The 20,621-nt window shown below is 32.9% G+C and overlaps 2 protein-coding genes across 2 annotated transcripts; both read left to right on the top strand.

Moving 5' to 3' along the window:
* The first annotated feature begins 445 nt into the window (after positions 1-445).
* On the top strand, positions 446-2,104 carry LOC132176682 (pectate lyase 1-like). The gene is made up of 3 exons (XM_059588955.2): positions 446-1,065; positions 1,155-1,290; positions 1,883-2,104. Exons 1-3 carry the CDS (start codon positions 461-463, stop codon positions 2,102-2,104), a joined length of 963 nt encoding a protein of 320 aa, XP_059444938.2. The 5' UTR covers positions 446-460.
* An 8,949-nt stretch (positions 2,105-11,053) lies between these two features.
* LOC132173972 (AT-hook motif nuclear-localized protein 5) lies at positions 11,054-16,172 on the top strand. The gene is made up of 5 exons (XM_059585683.2): positions 11,054-12,211; positions 12,899-12,966; positions 13,485-13,616; positions 15,363-15,521; positions 15,743-16,172. The coding sequence occupies exons 1-5, from the start codon at positions 11,767-11,769 to the stop codon at positions 15,968-15,970; spliced, it is 1,032 nt and encodes a 343-aa protein (XP_059441666.2). The 5' UTR covers positions 11,054-11,766; the 3' UTR covers positions 15,971-16,172.
* The last annotated feature ends 4,449 nt before the right edge of the window (positions 16,173-20,621 follow it).

The raw sequence follows: 20,621 nt of genomic DNA, 5'->3' as shown, positions 1-20,621 counted from the left end.
TGAAACTGAGGGGAGGCCTCAAAACTACTAAACTTACTAATAGTTAGCTTCTTTTGTGTCCTACATCCCCCCACCCCCATTGCTGTACATTAAAACCACCTAAACAAACTTCAAAGCATCACTAATCTTTCCACCTATATATATGTATATATATACTTCTCTTCAATCAAATCATCTATAACCCAACACCATCTCACCTCTTTCCAGTTTCCTCTGTTCTATTTGCATGCACATAACTATGGCTTTGCAGGGAATTACCAAGATTGCCTTTCTTTGGCGCTTTGCATTGCCTCTTGTCATTGTCATGCTCTTCACTCCTAATGCTACTCTTGCTAAGAGATCAACAAAGATGGTTGCAGGCTTGAACATGAACGTGATCGATCGGTGCTGGAGATGGAACCCCAATTGGAGGAGCAACAGACAACAGCTTGCCACATGCTCAGTGGGTTTTGCTGGGAAGATGACAAACAATATTGGAAGAGGCCTCATACAATATGTAGTCACCGATTCTAGTGATAACCCATTGAACCCCAAACCAGGGACTCTGAGATATGGAGCAACGATGATCGGAGGGAAGAAGTGGATCACATTCCAAAGGAGCATGAATATCAAGCTTGAGAAACCGCTTCTCATTAGTAGCTTCACAACCATTGATGGTCGGGGGGCTGAAGTTCACATTGCCGGCAATGCATGCTTGATGATTTATAAGGAAAGCAACATAATCATCCATGGCCTTCGTATCCACCATTGCAAGCCACAAGCACCAAGCTCAGTGATGGGTCCAGGGTCAAAGATAATGACAGTGGGTCAGGTGGATGGAGATGCAATAAGGTTGGTGACTGCATCAAAGGTGTGGCTAGACCATAATACATTGTATAAGTGCAATGATGGTCTTCTTGATGTCACGAGGGGTTCTACAGAAATCACCATCTCCAACAACTGGTTTAGATACCAGGACAAAGTCATGCTTCTTGGGCACGATGACGGGTACATGCGGGACAAGAACATGAAGGTTACTGTCATGTACAACCATTTTGGACCTAATTGCAACCAACGGATGCCAAGGTACATCATTCAATATTATTGCTTCACACACACACACACACACACACATATATATTCATGTCTTATCCACAAAAAACCTTAATTTGCAGGATCCGCTATGGATATGCACATGTGGTGAACAACCTTTACCAGGGCTGGATGCAGTATGCCATTGGGGGGAGCATGAACCCTAGTGTTAAGAGTCAAGCCAACCATTTTATTGCACCAAAATCAGGGAACAAGGAGGTAATTATATGCTTTCCTTGTCATTTGATTGTCTAACTAATAAGTGCATACATTACCGTTTAAGGTACTTAATTAACTATCAATTTTTTGATAGTTTGAGGAGAATATTGTTGCAATTAAAAGTTTTGGAGGGGAGATATTGTCAATTGAATAATAATTTGATGGAGGTATGTGAACGTTTTCCAAAAATAAAATTGTAACTAGAGATGAACCAGGGGGCGGGCCTGGGTCAGCCTATAATGTTTACATGATTCACTCAGATCATTAATAATTCTGAATAGTTCATGACTTTTTGGATACGAATGAAGAAAACAATTTCAAAATCAGAAGAAAGTTCATGGCCTGGCACATATACCTTGGCCCGTAGCTCCGTCCCTGGGTGTAGCAGTAATTAATTTGTTAGAAGTTTAACATTGAGAATTAATTATTTGTGAGAGACTTTCATAAAATATTTATAACCATTTGCTACTCACATATTATAACTATTATGTAATTATTTTAGTAGCTAGGTATGAGATTTAACCCTTCAATCACTATTCCACTCACAAGTGAATTTGTCTAACAGACTCATGTAACAAAATTATTGAAATAGGTAACCTGGAGAAAGAGCAGCGATGAAAAAACAGGCTCATGGAAATTTTTCTCTGTGGGGGATGTTTTTGAAAATGGAGCTTCTTTCGTTCAGTCAGGAGCTAGTGGGGCAAAGCCAAACTATAGTCCTGAACAAGTTTTTCCAGTTGCAGATGCAAGATCAGTGAGGTCATTGACAAAATCTTCCGGTGCTTTACGATGCACCTCACAATTTAGATGCTAAGTCAAAGAGGAGAAGGCCACATATCAAAAAGAAAATTGTGCAATCAGCTTGAAGGCTGAACAAAGTATATATATATATACTTTAACAATATTTATCTACAGTGCCATGGTTGACTTATTTATACTCCCTTCAATTGTTGTGTATTTGAATATTTAATATATTTTTTTTTATTTATTAGCAAGTTATTTTATATGGTAGCTAATGATCTTGAATTTATGATCTTATTTTCACTTTTAGTTTTATGGGAAAATTACAGTTTATCCCCTCAGAGTTGACAGCGTTTTTCAATTTGAACACCAAAGTTTCAATTTTTGCAATCCACCCCCTCAAAGTTCCAAATTTTTGCAATTTGACCAATTGTATCCAAAACTTTTCATATTGTCCCTAGTTTTTTATTTTTTATTTTTTATAAAAAAATTTAAAAAATATTCAGGGCCATCCCTTTGGTCATCTGGCCATTTTTATATCCTTAAATTTGTTTTTTTTTTAAAAAAAATAAAATAAAAAATAAAAATTAGGGGCAATATGGAAATTTTGGGATAATATTGGTCGAATTGAAAAAAAATTGAAACTTTAGTGTTTGAATTGAAAAAAGCTGTCAACTTTAGAGAGGTAAACTGTAATTTTCCCTAGTTTTATAAAAGAAAAGTTTATTATTTCAGTCTGAACTTATTGTTTTTCATATCAATTATTATTATTATTATTATTATTGTTAAAATAGTGGTAAATAATTATAGGATCAACTTCATACTTGGGATTGGGAAGCTACAAGTAAGACCTCCAAAAGATAGTGCCACTTGAGATGTTGGGTATGCACTGCAGGCAATTTAAACTCCATGAGGCTGCTAGAAAGGAATAAATACTTTACATTGCTAGAGACCTAAAAGAAAGAATTCTCCAGGAAAAAATTATTGAAATAAACTCCATCTAGAATGAATAATTAACCTAAAAACCAGAACAAAAACATAGACAAGAATCAACTTGTCTTCCTATGTGTAAACCTAAGGTTATTTGATATACGTCACTCCAGGTGGATTTTTCACAATGAAGATCTCTTACTTGTCTTAAATACCACGATCCCCAACCTTGTCACTTATAAGGCTACCAAAGTCACAATTCAAGTTCTAGCTTGGCCCAATAATGTTGGGGTACTGTATAAGCGGGGCGGTTATTAACCGTTAATTCTCCAAGGCTTTAAGAACTCCAAATTAAATTGCTGCAGAACGTTGAAGAGCCTCAAAGTTTGATAAAACTAGTGTTTGCCTAATGAATGAGTCAAACGATACTTTTATCTAAAATAGCTAATCAGATTTGTAAAAAACTTCCCACATTGGATTAGCAAAAAAAAAATGAATATTTGATTGGATTAGCCAAAAAAAAGGTTACATGTAGCAGCACTTTTCCAGAAAGCCATTTTATTTTTTATTATTTTTCTCACCTGTTTTCTCTTTTCCCCAAAACTTTTCCTATATTTCAAGAGATCATTATGAGAATATTCTTTCACAATTTTTAAATAAAAGATATTTCATAAATATGATTGACATTATTATGAGAATATGGTTTTCATGCTTAACATTAGCAAATAAGACATTTGAAAAATATAACCGTTGACAAATATAATGATTATAAAATACAACTGTTTCAAAAATATTATAGTTACAAAAATGATAATTTGGAAAATAATAATCATTGAAAAATTATTGTATTAAACGAATTACCATTAAAAAATAAAGAGTGAAATACGAATTTTAGAAAAGAAATAAAAATAGAATCAATAAAGAGTAAAAAAATAATATTTAAATGATATAGATAAAAATACAGCTAATCGGATATAGGAGGTCTTTAAAAATTTATTAGATAAACTAGATAAAGTAGGTTTTGAAGAGCTATTTTGAAAAAGTCAAAACTATTCATTGTCGGTATGAAATCGATTAATTAATCGACTTAACCAACGTTTATGAATCGGTAGGCAAAAATGCCCCTATCGACACCGACTGAACCGATACCCACCCCTACCTAGCATTCCCCTTAGCAAAAGGCATACATGTCAGCATCAAATTTATAAAAGAAATTAAAAAAAAAAATGTTAGGGGTCAATATTTTTCATATATTTGGCTCATCTCATCTTATAAATCAATAATTAGATTTGTGGACTTATGTGGACCGCACAAATCTAATGGTTGATCTATTAAATTTGTAAAAGAATATAGGTCAAATACGGAGAACTTATTAACCCATAACATTTCTCAATAAAAAAATCAACAAAAAGATTACAGAAAATAAAAATGGGTGGTGGCGGCGGCCACCACTCATATGTAAGAAGTGGTCACCCCTCACATTTAAGAAGGCTCGGCGACTGTTTCCTTATATGGGAAGGGTGAAGTAGTAACCCTTCATGAGGCATTTGCATCCTGTCCAAATGGACTGAAGGGGGACAAGAATCGGCTCCCCTCCTATCCATTTGGACCAAAGAGGATCCCAATCATGAAGGGGCTACCACCATTCATTTATGAGGAGGGAGGCCAACCACATTTTATGAGGAAGGGTACTTCCCCTTTATGATGCATTCTTGAGTTGATCTGAAAGGTTTTAAATTCTTCGAATTACACTTATTTATCTTCTATGTGTTTAAGCAATTAAGTTCGTAACACGACGGGGGCTGCTCCCACATAAAAAGTAGAAAAGGAAACACTCTATGGTATGACGTTTTAATTAAATTTGTGGTACGACAGTTTAGTTCGTGTAGGTGAACTACCATGACAAGGAGTCTAATTCATGATGTGGTAAATGGTCAGTTGGGATTGGATGTGGCATTTAAATGTTATGAAACATTTGAGACTTGACCCCAGCTGGCATTTTCTAATTTAAGGTGCTTGATATGACATATTTTAAATAACTTTTATTTTTTTTTTAATTTTTTAAGTGATTCACATAAAAAATCATTTCTATTTTTTTTTTAAAAAAATAAAAACATTAATAAACACCTCAAATATAAAATACTCTATAAAATACTTAAAAATTAGGGAAAATTATACATATCCCCTCAAACTATCACTCTATTTTCAATGAGTAAACTATCACTTTATTATTGTTTTTTTTTTTTTTTTTAAAAAAAAAATAGAGTTAAAAAAAAAAAGGAAAAAAAAGAATAACAATGGGATGGCCGGCTTTTTTAAAAAAAAAATAAAAAAATAAATTTTGTTTTTTTTTTTTTTTAGCTTTAATTTTGTTTTATGGGAAATTTATAAGGATATTATTGTCTTATTAAAAATATTTAAGCTTATTTTTTGTCTTTTTACTAGCCTTGAAGAGAGACGTTGATATTTTTTTTTTTTTTTTTTTCATTTATAAGGAATATTGACAAAATTAATATTTTTTGACCATGAAGACTGAAGTAGTAGATTGAAAGAGTATTTAAAATTATTTTATTTTTATATCACTTTAAAATATTTATTTAAAAAAAAAAAAAAACACTTGAGAAGATTAAGGGTGTGTTTGACAATAGACTTGTATAATGAATTTTTGAATTTTTGGTTGGAAGTGATTGATGTGATATACAGTAAAAAGAAGCATACCCCACTCCCCCATTAAACTACCACCCTATTGTTAATTTTTCCCTTAAATTATCAATTATGTTAATGTCCACCCTAAGAACAAAAATACCCTCACAAAATTAAAAACTCTTCAAATTATTTAAAAATAAATAAAAACCAATTTATAATGAGATGTTTTAAAAATTTATTTTTTAAATTAATATTTTATTATTTATTTTTATAAAAAAAATAGAAAAAGAAAAAAGAAAATTCAATTTATAAGGATTTAAAAAACTAATAATAACAATATAAGAAAAACTAAAAAAAAAAAAAAACGAAATCCAATTTATAATGATTATTTTTTTGTTTTTTTTTTAAACAAATTTTTAAAAAATTATTTAATATATATATATATGAATGATTTTTTTTTTAAAAAAAAAAGGAGAAAAAAAAACAATTTATAAGAATAATATTTAAAAAAAAATTAAAATTTTTAATTTTTTTTATGTTTTATGTGTTTTTTTTTTCCTAATTTATAAGAATCTTTTTGTCTTATTGAAACTTTATAAAGTTATTTTGTCTTTTTGTTAGCTTTAGGGGAAACATTAACATTTATTGGCAATTTAAGGAGGAGATTGACACAATTAGTAGTTTGGGAGGGACATTGACAATATAGTGTTAGTTTAAAGGGGTATATGTACTTTCCCCAAGTTAAATTTTTTGTAGTTTTGTTTTGTAGCAAGTTTTTTATTTAAATAAGAATAAAAAGTGATTAATGTGATATAAAAAGTAAAGGTCAGTTTGTGATTGCGATTTCAAGTGGGATCTAAAAATAGCAATTTTAAAATGTGATTTTTAAAAACGCAATTAAGAACTTAGCAAAATTGCCCGTAATTTAACCTTTAAAATTGTGTGTTTTTTGTTTTAAAAAAAAAATACCTTCTTACCCATAATTTGAAAACACAGATATTATAATTTTTTTAAGAACACAATTCCAAACAATCATTTTTTTTTTTTATAATTTAATTTTAATTTTTTTTTTTTTGTCTATAAAATCACAATGCAAAACAAGCCCTAACTATTGCAGTCAAGTTCTTAGTTGTGTTGTCGGATATGATTAATGAGAAACTTGAATAAAAACGAAAGAAAACAAAAAGGTTAGCTCACCTACAATTCTTTTAATTGTACTCCTCTTATTTCTTCATGTCTCCATTCAGTTAATGCCCACGTTGCCAGCACTCACCCAACTCTTGTGTCAGCCTTAAAGATTTTGATACAAATTTTCTTCCAAGTTGAGTGTGCCAACAATTAAATTGGCCTACAAGAGGAGAGTGTGTGAGTAAAGGAAGGGATAAATAGAGGTCTCATGACTCATAAATAAGAGCAAGTGGAGAATTTGCAACCGCCATTGCTGTCAACCTACATAGAACGATGCGCTTTGGGTTAGATGGACGGACGTTATGAAATTAGGAGGAAATGTAACGGAAGAGTTTATAATATATTTTTTATGAACTTAAAAGGAGTTAAAAGTGGCAAAATAAATAAATAAATAAAATGAGGGTGTTATCTGTTTTTATGCATTGACTCATAAACTTATTACAAATATCCTAAAAAATATTAATATAAAATAATTTTTAAAAAAATTAACCTAAAATTTTGAGTTCTGTCGTTGGTTTGATGACGATCTAGAGGACTTCGATAATTTGAGAATGAGAAGTTCAAACTCGAAAAATAATTTACGATTTTAAAAAATAAATTTCATGAAAGTTAAAAGAAGCATTTTCGGTCAAACCAATTTCTTTTTCAGCTAACTATTATTTTTCGTTTCACTAAGCACCAAAAAATATTTTTAAAAATTATGTCTAAACAAATAGAGTTTTATTGATTCGTGTCCTACTCAAGCATTCCACTTCATGGAAATTATCAATCAGTTTTAAGACTACCACGCGACAAACACCCAAGGCCAAGCCTCTTTCTCAAAAATCAAATATTATGTGTCATTCCATTCTAACCCTCTTTTTTTTTTTAAAAAAAAAATGTTTTTCTCATTCCCATTATCTATTTCTTTAGGGTAAAGTCTACATACCCCCTCAAATTACCACCAAATTAATAATGTACTCTTAAACTTTCAATTGTGACAATGTCACCCACAAACTACCAAAACATTGTCAATTGTGAAATATCCATATATATTTATCAATAAGACAAAAATACCCCTATAAATTAAAAAAAAAATTCAAAACGAATATATATTTTTAAATGAATATATATATTTTTTAAACGGAGATTTTTATTTAAAAAAACATTTTTTAAAATTTTGTTTTTTGTAACAAAAAAATCAAATTTTTTTTAATTTTTTTCTTATAAAAATGATTTTTTTTTTTAATTTTAAATTTGCCACCCTTTGATTTTATTTATTTATTTATTTATTTTTTAGAAGTTTTAGTATTTTTTGCTTTTATTTTACTAAGGGTATTTTCGTCATTAGGTGGAACATTAACAATTTTTGGTAGTTTAGAGGAGACATTGTTACAATTGAAAGTTTGGTGTAGACATTTTCAATTGTGTGGTAGTTTGAGAGGGTACGTTGACTTTTCCCCTTTCTTTATTATATATATCTCCCTCTCCCTCTCCCTCTCCCTCTCCCTCTCTCACTCTCTCTTTCTTTATGCTTTATCATTAATAAAAAATAAAAAAATAAAATTAAATGGCATAAAAAATAATAGATAATCAGCTAAGAATGCATTTGAAAAATCATTAATTAAAATAAAAAACAGTTTTAATTAACTATTTTAGATAAAAACTTAGAAAATCAATTGTGAGGCTCCCAGGAAAAGGTCCAATAAATAAAAATTACAATTGCAAAGTCTATCTAAAAATCAGTTTAAAAGACTCATTTGAGAAGATGAAAACTTGCACAAATATAAATCTTAGAAATAGACTAAAGGTTGAAATAAACTGTAGAGCAGTAGAATAAAAAAGTAGGAGAGAAATCTTCCAATCTAACATAATCTGTGTTTTTTTTTTTTGGTGGAGGGGTTGATTACTCATTGAATAGTTTGACTCTAGCTCCCACCATGATCAAGCACAGTACTATACTCTTACATTTAAATTATTCTATTCATTATTTAATTGTTTTTTTTTTCTTTCCCTTCTTGAACTTTGAACATTGTCTGTTTCAACTTTCCTCCTAGACTGCCACAATACCAGACACATCACCGTCCTCCTCCGCTAACATTCTTTACAAGCATATAGCAGGGTTTTAAACTAATTTTTAAGTTAAATTTAACAATTTTGGTGTTTCAACAGACCTTTTAAAATAACAATTTTTCTAAAATTTGCTACAGTAAACTTTCATTTAGTGTAGCACCTCCTAAACATTTTTTATTTTTTCTTTCTCCTCTCTCCTCTCTCTCCCTCTCCCTCCCTCTGTCTCCCTCTCTCTCCTCTATCTATAATAAAAAATAGATTAAAAAATAATATTTAAATAAAGTAGATTGTAAAATAGATAGTCTGCTGGAGTTCATTATGAAAAAGTAGTAGCTAAACTAAAAAAGTTGATTTTGAGTGGCTAAAATAGCCATCAACTGCTGGAGATACTCTAAGAGCATCACCATCAAGCTCTTTATATTTAACATTTCTCTAAATTTTTAACAAAATTTACAAAAAAAAAAATATTTATCAAACTCTTTATTTAAAGTTAAATTTAACATTTGTTTTAACTCCTCTCCGAATATAAAGACATCAAAGGTAAAAGTTTTATTCTTTTTATTTTTTTAATATTATTTTGGTTGTTAGGATGGCATTTTGGTAAATCTCTCACATGGAATCAAAGTGAGTGAGTTTCATGGTAATTATATTTATTAATAAAAAATAATATTTAATTAAAGTTAAGAAATATTTATTAAAAAGTGACTAGTTAAAAAAAAAAAAAGAGTACATTTTTTAAGTTAGATTTAGAAAAATTTTAAAGAGCCCCATGGAAATTGAAAATGCTCTGACAGGGGTAGGAAACCCAAACCAGCCAAAGTACCATTCAAAGAGCTTCTCCAATATACATTGAGAAATGCATGCATGCACTTTCCAATACCTATTTTTGATTGCTCACTTTTTGATCTGTGAGATGTATAGATTAATTTGTTTAAAATTTAAGAGAAATGTTACAAAGGTTTCACTTCTACATTATTGAGTATATATTTTTTGACGTGACAGTAAAAATTATAATTAAATTTTGAACTAATTACTATTAAATTTTAGATATAATGATAATTTTTGCTGTTACATGTTTGAGAATGTGAGAGTAAAAAATGTAAATAGTATTTCTTAAAATCTAAGAGCATCTTCGGCCGGTGTTTTAAAAGACCGATAATAACTATACTTAGCTATTATAACTCTTTTTATTTTGTCTTGAGCATAGTAGTCATTCTAAAGATTTTACTACAGTAAACTTTTATAGCACATTTTAAAATTATTTCAATCATTTCTGTCTTTCCTCGCCCAGTCTCTCTCTTTTTCCCTTAACAGATAATTAAAATTGTATAAAAATAATAATATTAAAATAAAATAAAAGAATTGAATAGATAACTTGTTAAAATTTGTATTAAAAAGTTAAAATATATATAAAAGCATTCACATCCGGCTCAACAAATATTTTAACTAAAAAAATATATTTTTCTATTTTAGTTATTCATTTTTTCAAATCACATACATCCAGCTCAACATTTTAGTTATTTACTCTCACTTTTTTATTTAAAATATTATTTATTTATCTACTTTTTTTATTCCTAAGGAAAAGAGAGAGCAATATTATTTTTATTATTAATATAAATAAAGATTTGTTGAGCTACCGTGCAAATTTACACTTTTATTATGCAAATTTGTTAGGAATTGTAGCAACTTAACAAATTTTTAGTCATTTTATTAAGTCGTACGTAAAACATTTTTTAATTACATTATTGGTTAAAAATTAAAATAGAAAAAAAAAATTAATTTATTAAGGCCAGTGTGAATGCTATGAAATAATCATTATTGGTGGAGATGCTCTAATAATAAATTTCATGATCAGGTAAAGGAGCAAGCACTTTCGGAGTAAATAGTAGCATTTCTGTATCCATTTGAGAGAGAGGGAAAGAGAAAGGGAAAGAGAAAGAGAGCGAAAGAGAGAAAAAAGAGAGAAAAAGAGAGAGAGAGAGAAGGGCTCAGTGTCCTAAGTCATGGCAATCTGATAAGGACATGTAAGTTTGGTACTTTTGGTAGGCCACCACAGTGTCCCTCCAATGCCATTAAGTCTTTCCCTTCTAATGGTCAGAGATACCCACCCCCACCCCCACCCCCACCCCCACCCCTCAAAAACCGCAAAACAATAATAAAGAAAGGAAAAGGTCTTTACTCAATGCTACTTCATACTTGCACAGTTCACACACACACACACACAAAGCCCTTTAGTTCAAAAGCTCATGTTTCAAATCGTATTTTTTTTTTCCTCCCTCAACCTCTCCGTCTTGTCTTTTTCTCTTTTCTTTTCCACCTCCTGCATTTTGCAGTCAAAACCCTAGATTTCATTTCAAATCTAGGGTTTTTGCTTTTCTTGGTGTGTTGAGTCATGATCCAGCCACTTTCATGTTGTTGGGCTCGAGTGTCTGTAGCTCTGTGAGCTTTTGATTTTTCTACATTTCTTGTGTGCATAAGTTCTGTTTTGGGTTTGTGGGGGTGGAGCTGATTCAGCTTTTAGCACCACTCTCCTTCTGTTTATTTTTGTGGGTAAAGGTCAAAAGTTTTGTTTTGATTTTCCCCATTTTAAGAAGACACCCCCCCTGTAAAACCTTGGTTTAGATTCTGTGTGTGTTTCTGATTTGATGATTTAGGGTTGAAAGGGTTCCGTTTCCCTTGTTTTTCATTATTTTTTACTGTAAAGATTCAACTTTTTCTGTTGTTTCTATAAGCTTTTCACCACTTCAAGAAAAACCCTTGTAAAACCCTTTGCTTTGAGATCTCCATTTATGCTTTTATTTTGGGTGTTAGTTTATAAATCTGCAGTTTAGTTAAATATTTGAGGCTTACGGGGTTTAAAGATACAATCTTTAGGCACTAAAATATAGGTGTTTGTGTAACAAATCAATCAGTAAATGCATGGATGGGAGGGAAGCCATGGCCTTGTCTAGTGGGTCAGCTTCATATTACATACATAGAGGTAGCGTTGGTGGGTCTGTGCCTGGAACACAGTCTGGTGTGTTACAAGTAGCACCTGGGTTCAGACCATTGTCGAACCCGGGTCATCCGGCTCAGTCCAATGCCCGGGGCAGCTCGGTTGGACCAACATTTTCAGTAGAGCCCTCACATGCCAATTTTCCTCATGGCATTCACATGGGAGTGTCTCCTGGAGTTCCATCCGGTGAGCCTGTAAAGAAGAAAAGAGGGAGACCCAGGAAATATGGTCCTGATGGCCAAGTTTCTTTGCGGTTGTCTCCTTTGTCTGCTTCCGCTAATGCTATACAAGATTCAAACACGCCTAGCCAGAAGCGGGCGAGAGGGCGGCCGCCTGGAAGTGGGAGGAAGCAGCAACTATCTGCTCTTGGTAATATTTTGTTCCTGCGTTAATTTTGATATGTTGTCACTATACTAACTGTAGTTTAACTAAATGTTTCTATTGTAATCAGATACCGGTGTTGCGGGGAGCAATTTGATTGTCATACATTGTATTATGATAATGATTGGTTACGGTTTTTTGGCTACAAATTAGGCTCTGTTTGATTTTTCTTTCTTCCCTTAAGAAAAGAAGAAATTATTTGGTGTTAGGGGGTTAATGGATATTGTCGCATTGCTTTGAACCACTTTTATCAAAAATATTTTTTGGTTAAGATGTAATAATGGCGGTACTTTTCACGTTTGTTCATAACTTCAATGCTACTCTTGTTAATTTGATTAAGGAATATAGGGATTGTTGATTAGCATATGCCAGTTCTGTTGATCTCTGAAATTCTCAATTTAAATTGTTGATTATGAGAAATGTCCTCAATGTTCTCATTAGCAAACAAAACCTCATTTAAATGAATATCTCCTAAACATGCTTCGAAGTTATAAACTTGAGGCAATTATTACAGAAATAAGAGGCCCTGGTCATGACTTGTTGCTTCCATACTTGACAGTCTTTAGTATAGCTAGAGTGACTAGTAATAGATAAATTTATGTCTTCTTTTTTTATTTTTGCATGTACATTGAGGTTTGTGGATTCTTATTCAGTTTGTTTTTTCTTTTTTGCTAGGTGATTGGATGAACAGTTCGGCTGGAGTGGCTTTTGCACCACATGTTATAACAGTTGGAGTTGGGGAGGTAGCTTATGTCCTTTCCAATTTCTTAGACATCTAAAATATGATGCGCATATTGTTCACCAATTTCCTTTTTGAGGAATTTAGAATTGTGGTTATGTACAATTATAAGTGTTGTGACATAAAAGCTACATGGATTTTTTTGTAATAGATTCAATATATATGGGGTAGTTACACACGCATATAGATTGAAATAGGACCTATAGACTTGTAGATAGGATCTGCCAAGGAAAAACAGATGAGGAAGAAAGTTACATGTACATGCAAATACGTGCATATACATATCAATCTGCTGCAAACATGTACACTTGCATGTTATCAGCCTACATCCTGTTTAATTTTGGTGTATTAGCTGTGGCTCTTACTAACGGCCTTTTATGTTGAATCTCTGGTTTGGTGGCAACCAAACACTTCACAGTTATTTCTCAGAGGCACGTGAAATCAAATCTTTAATTATTAGGGTAATTGCTTTATCTTTTTCTTTGCAGGACAGTTTTTCTTTATAAGTATTTTTCCTTGCAGGACATTGCAGCAAAAATATTATCATTTTCACAACAGAGGCCAAGGGCTGTGTGCATCTTGTCAGGCTGTGGTACAGTTTCTTCAGTAACACTACGGCAACCTGCATCTGCGGGTGTCAGTGTCATATATGAGGTTGAAACATTCAATTATATGTTCTCTCTCCCTCTCTCTCTCACACACACACACACACACAGAATTAAGTGTTCCATCATTTATGTCTTCCCTCCTCACTTGGAATATATTTCAATTCTTGAGAATTTTAGTTCTGAGGTTGAGATATGAAGTCACAAATGTCCTTTCTTTGTGCAAAAAGCCATTTCATGCAAAACCATATAGGACCCTAGTATACAGTATGGTTTGATTAGCGAACTATTGCCTATTGCACACTATTCTCTCCATTTGTATTAATTCTTATTTAGTATGGTGCTTTTCATAGTGGGTGTATTTAGTATGGTTTATACTGTTAATCGTTTTAATCATTACCAACAAATGAGAAATAAGAGCATTTGCGTGTTTGTCATTTACCCACTACAATGGCTTTGCAGCTCCATTAGTCCATTCAGAACTTGTCATTTTAGGCTAAGGTTTGAGGATTGTGTTCTGGGTGTCGGGTGTGCATATGATATGAGCTATTTTGTATGAGTTTGAGGATTGTGTTCTGGGTTTCGGGTGTGAATATGATCTGAGCTATTTTGTATGAGTTTTGGGAAAATGAGGGGATGCGATTGTTGGGAAAATGAGGAAATAGGTTAAAGGGTCAAAGGATTAGTCAGAGAAAAGGGGGTCTTTTCTATTGCAGGTTTCAGAGAATGGTGGTTTTTTGCTTTGAATGGATGAACTTTCTGATTAAAAGAAATAGTCTTTAATTCTTTTATTGGAGAAGATTTATTGAATAGTTGCTCTCCAATATTCTTTCTTGATATGTATTGTCGGTTGCTGTACTAAAATAGAGAATGCCTCCAGCAAGGACCGGGTTGGTGATAGGGGCAGAAGGGTGGTTCTGAAGGATGGTGTACGGTAGGTAAAATTGATAAATGGTGGTGGGTTCAAATTCAACAGTCTTTCTCTAGGGTTATTGAGTTTTGTTATAGTTTTATGGTGCAGTTGGGTGTTTGGACATCATGGTTTGTTTAGTTCGTTACAGATGGTTATAATGAGATCCACTTAGCCAAAGAGAAGAAAAAAGAAAAAAGGAAAAAAAGAGATGGTTATGAGGAGATCCTAGTTCGTGGTAATCAATAGGATCAGTAGCTTTTGATGAGTGTACTGAAGCTCAGAAGCAAAGGTGGTAGTGACGTGTTTAAAATGGCAGTGGTGGTGGTGAATTGTGCAAGTTGTGTTTGTCTTGTGTTAATTTAGTGCGTAAAAAGAAAAGGCATCAGTTGGTGCTCCTTTGATTGTTGAAAGAATTTCCACTGGCTGGAACTGTTGAAACTCAGGCCGGGTGTACTTCAAAACAAGAACTGAACCAGATATATATTATGGTGGACCATTGCTGCTGTTTATGAAAAGGAGAGGAAGCTATCATCTATATTAAGGTTGGATTAGCACTCAACCTAGGTTCAATGTAGCACTGTGTGAAGCTTTTTACCAACCCAACATTGTCTTTAGCTATCAAATTTTGTGCTGCATTGGCTGTAGAGATATCTACCTGTCATCAATACGGATATGGTGAATGATCATACTACTAAACAGAAATAAAAGTGGCATATGATCTTATGCACTGTTTTCCTACTTTTTTATATTCCCCCACTCGGCTCTGTGCAGTTAGTTTTCATAGTTTAACCAGTTTTTCAGGTTTTTGTCCTTATGTTACATTTCTTTTGTATATATTTTTTGAACACCTCAGAGAAAATTTGTTTGGTTTGTCTTTTGTAGGGTCGTTTCCAGATATTATGCTTGTCTGGTTCTTACCTGGTTGCTGAAGATGGCGGCCCGCGCAACCGAACAGGTGGTGTAAGTGTTTCCCTTTCAAGTCCTGATGGCCACGTTGTTGGTGGTGCTGTTGCAACACTTATTGCAGCAAGCCCAGTTCAGGTATTCTCTGGGTTGCCCTGAATTTATACATTTGATAATGTCATTTTACACGCGTGCTGCTTGTCGGCTGTGGGAATGGATGTTTATTTGCTGCGGCCTGGGGGGTGGTGGGGGCGTGGTTCATTTACATTATAGTAAATGAGTATAACATTTTGGTTTGGTGGGGATCCATTTTTTGGTCTTGAAAGCCTAATTCATGATAAATATGTTGCTCCCTGCAGGTGGTAGTTTGCAGTTTTGTACATGGCAGTTCTAAGACCAAGACCAAACAATTGGTTGGTGCCAAAGGCAATGAGATTTCTGAAGCTCATCACAGTAATAAGCTAGCTACGCCGCCTAGTGCTAGCTCTACTCAAAATTACACTCCCTCCGCAGCAAGCATTTGGCCCGTTTCACGGTCGATTGAGATGAGAAACCCCCATACCGGTATTGACTTGACGCGCGGATGAATATTTGTTGCAACAGACACATGCCAATTTTGTATATATATGTGTTGTTGTACATGAAGTGAATCTGAGAGAATTGTAACTTAACTTGTTTGCCCGTCTGCAGTAGGGTGAAGGGTTTGTGCTAACATGTTCTGTAACAAAGCCATCATTTTGGAGATTATCAGGAAGCAATCTTACTGAAAAATAGATGATATTCAGACAATTGTTGTTAAATTCTTGTGTGGGCGACTCCTGGGAATGCCTAGGCGTTCATGATCAAATTCAGTTAAAAAAAAAGAAAAAAAAAGTGTTTTATTTTGTTCTTTTTGAGGAAAACAAAAGAAAACATTGATGTTACTTTTGGAATTTGGACAAGTTCTTATTTCAAAGAGAGTACTCATCATTTTGATTTTGTTCTTATGTACTTCTGTGATGGACTTACAGATAGTATTGATCAAAGTGAGTTGGAGGAAATTTCTTTGACTTCATTAAATTGTTATAGGAGTGTAATTCTTATTTGCATTTTTAAAAATGTAAGTGGGGATTTCATGCTCCACCGATTTGGACAAAAGATTATCGAGTTTGAAGGAAAATTTTGTTCGCAATTGCGACTTTGGTTAATAGCCAAATTACGATCATGATGAACATTTCTCCAATTTGTCATTGCTTTTTGCATCCTGAAATACTTCATCCTCATCCTATCATAAATACTAATGAGTTTCGAAATCATGAAATTGAGTTATTTTAGACGTTTTTGAGTAAATATAACCAAATTGGATTCACATCCACCGAATATGTTGAAGTTTGCACTTTTTAGGAATCAAATATATTGAAGTTTGCAAAACATGATTCAATCTAAACCACTCTCTTAATATATTGGTTCTTTGAAGAAGGCTCAAATATCCAACGAGTATAAAGTTCCAATATGCAATTTTATAATACCATTTGCACGTTTTTCTAGTCACCTAAAAATAATGAGTTAGGATTCCTAACAATTTTTTAAAAATAGTAGATTATCAAATTACGTAATTTTGATTATTTTTAGACATTGAAATGCTTGAAAAATGCCATATTAAAAATGTGATATATTCTAGTTGAGAATTGAGTATACTTTCGTCAAGTTCTTACTCTCGATTTTGTTAAAAAGTTCTGAGAAAATTATCTTTTGATTTCATGAAGAAGAAGCATCTCTACACAAATGAAGAGTAAGCCTTTACGGAAGAAAATTCTTTTTAATTATCTCGCTAACATGCCACATTTTTAATATGTAGCATTTTTCAACTGTTTTAATGCTTAAGAATGACATAAATTACGTAATTTAAGAATCTACAATTTTAAATAAATTATAAGGGATCCTGATCTGATATAGAGTTTTAGTGAGAACTCAAGTTCCACAAGAGGGTGCCCGATTGCCAAAGTTTAAGAGACTACAATTTATTTAAAGTTGGACACATAAAATAAAGAAGGAAAAGCAAAAAATAAAAAAATAAAAAAAAAAAGAAAGAAAAAAGAACAAATCTGAAAATACAGAGAAATGAGTGAGGGAGGGGAAATGAGGGGTAGGGAGGAGGAAAGGGGCAAAGCCCATTTCCCACCGGCTCTCACAAATGAGGCTTTCTCACAAGGAGAAATATGAGAGTTTTTCTCTTTAGGAAGCTACATAAGAAAAATTTTCCAATCACGCTTAGTTATCCTAAAAGCATGACTCGTCCTCAAGGGGTAACTCAATTGGCTGAGGACCATGCATTATGAAGAAGAGGTCACTAGTTCAAATCTTCCTGCCACTTTTCTCTTATATGAACATGTCAAAATAATAATAATAATAATAATAATAAATAAATAAATAAAAGACTCGAATTTGCATAATTGATTCCATAATTATAATTGTTGAAACTCCATATTTAACCTTCTAATCTAGCTACAACGTGTCTACACATTTAAGTATAAATAGTTTGGTACACAATGAGATGTCCTTTTGGGTTTTGACTTGAAAAGTAAAAACAAATGGTGGACAACCCAAATAAGAGCCCTCAAACAACTCGAAAACAGTTTTATAAATCCTAAAATTATTAGGAATGAGTCAAATAAATGACCTGACCCATTGAAAAAACTAGGACGGCCGCAAATGGAGGTTTGTAAAGACAAAATTTCGTAAACAGAACAACCTACGAAGTAGTTGCGGCAAGCGAGAAGACACTTTACAGCATAAATAGAACAAGTACTAAAAAAGTTTGGTTCGGAGCCCTCGAAGAGAAGCTGCACCATGGGGTCCTAAAAAGGGCAGTACCCGACAAGATGAGCTTAGATGACACTAAAAAAAAAAAAAAAAAAAATTACTTGTGAATTTCCATAGGGCAAAAGGAGATGTCAACTATGGAGATCCATTACTGGAGAATCAAGGAATAGCTACTTAAAAAATTGAAAGAATGATAACAAAATATGGTTACCCTCTAAAACGTGTGCCCACCGAGATTCAATATAAAATTTGCAATTCACAAACATAAAGCACAACAAATCCTAAAGACATGGTAAACAAGTAATTCCATAGCTCTTGATTCAAACGATGGACTCCAAATTGACGTACAACCGAATAGACGAGAAGTAAATAAGACGAAACATAGTAACCATGACCACCTTCGACAATAGATGTTTATAAAAATAATACGGAATTTAAAAATAAGTAAGTACACAAATATTTATCAAATATAATGAAAACGAGTAATTTGATGATGAAGTGGAAACCTTTTGAATAATTTTTTAAAAGTAAAATCACTTAAGGGCAGTCAAAATCTTGGTAATTGATACATCCTTGTACCATAAAAGCGACCTACTTGTCAATTACCATAGTAGTTTTCCAAGAATCTCTAGACGATTCTTCTACTTTTACTCTTTTACTAGAACTCCGATAGGCTCAAGACTTTTTTGTGAAGAAAAACGGTTTGTGTGGTTTAACAAAATAACTATAAGACGAGAGAATTAGCTAGAGACCAGGTCTTATGAAACGGAGGTCACTATTTCGAATTTCCTTCTCCCATCCTCTTGTACGGATATATCAAAAAAAACAAAGAAAAAAAATGAAATAACTCTCCCTTAGTACACTGAAACATAACCTCTTAGTCTTCTAAATAAAGACATTTATAGTCTCTGAAAACTAGATTTATTACACCAATTAGGAGACTGAAATATGAAAAAAAAAAAAAAAAAAAAACGCGGCAGCATTCGAACGGTCCTACTCATTGTTTTTTTTTTTTTTTTTTTTGACATGTCTACACAAGAGAAAAGGGAGGGAGAATTCAAACTAGTGACCTCCACTTCATGATAGTTGAAGAACGGCAAATATAGTTTTCTCAAAGAAAATATCCATTTGGTATACAATAGATTGGCTATTCTCGATCAATTATCTTATGTTTGAAGGGCCTTTTAATGCAGGATTGGGATGCACAATAATTATAACATGGGTGTTAATTTTAAAAGAATGGCCCAAATTGTAAAAACACATAAGGAAAAAAAGAAAAAGAAAAAGAAAAAGAAAAAGGAAATGACGGTTTGCATCACAGGAGTGGCCATTAGGCCCATTAAAGTAGTCAAACAACTTTGGGTAGCTACTAAAATGGTTCGGCCATTTTTAACCCTGCAATGGCCTCGGCTGAACCACCCATGACCCATGTGAGTAAAAGAAATATTTCCCACCCTATGGCTCTTTTCCTTTCTCTTTTATGCTCCTTTTATTTAAAATAAAGGGTTAATTAATTTTTTTAGTACTTAAGTTCACTTTTTAATTTTATTTTTTTCACTTAAGTTTTAATTGTTATCACATATAGTACTAATGATTAAATACTAATTTGATACCTTCATCACTATTTTGTCAATCAAATTAACGAATTGCCATGAGAATGGTTTCGGCCATCCCTATAGCTCATGTGGAGGTGACCAGACCATTCCCAAGGGCCTTAGGAGTGGTTTAGCCACCTCAAATGACCAAAAAATGGTAGCCAAAACCACCCCCAAAGACATAGGGGGTGGTCTAGGAGTGGTTTCAAGGTGGTCAAAACTATTCTCATTGCAGTCTATTAATTTGATTGACAGAATATTAATGGAGGTACTAAACTGATATTTACTAATAAATTAAGTACCATGTGTGATACAAATAAAAACCTACAAAAAAAAAAAAAAAAAAGAAGTAAAAACCTAAGTTATAAAAAAAATAATTAACCATAAAATAATGAATCCGTGCAAGGGAATTGCACTACCAATTGGCTAGACCAAAAATCCTACAAGTGTCCCTCCTGATTCCCGACCCCACAAGATCATGGCACAGGCGGCGGGCCCACAAGATAAGCCCCGTAAAACCCTAACGCCCAACACCAAATCAATACTCGCTCAGATACATCAACTTACCCGCTCTTCGTCCACACCGTGCACAAAATCTACACTCGCGAAAACAGAACGCAGTGAAAAATCGAGGACGTGCTTTACATGGGAAGGGAAGCAGACGTCTACTGACTCCACTCCTTTCCTCCATTATATGGGAAGGGAGGAAGACGACTACTAAAAAATCAGACACCCCGGTTTCTCTCTCTCTCTAAGGAAAATCAGTAAAAAAGTTTCAAACCTCTACAAATTCTTTCGGTTTCTTTGTGAACCGCGAGCCATTTCGTACAACAAGATAAAG

Source organism: Corylus avellana, chromosome 3, assembly GCF_965113065.1.
Source record: "Corylus avellana chromosome 3, dhCorAvel1.hap1.2, whole genome shotgun sequence".
NCBI classification, from domain to species: Eukaryota; Viridiplantae; Streptophyta; class Magnoliopsida; order Fagales; family Betulaceae; genus Corylus; species Corylus avellana.
This window is presented reverse-complemented; position numbering and strand designations above follow the sequence as displayed.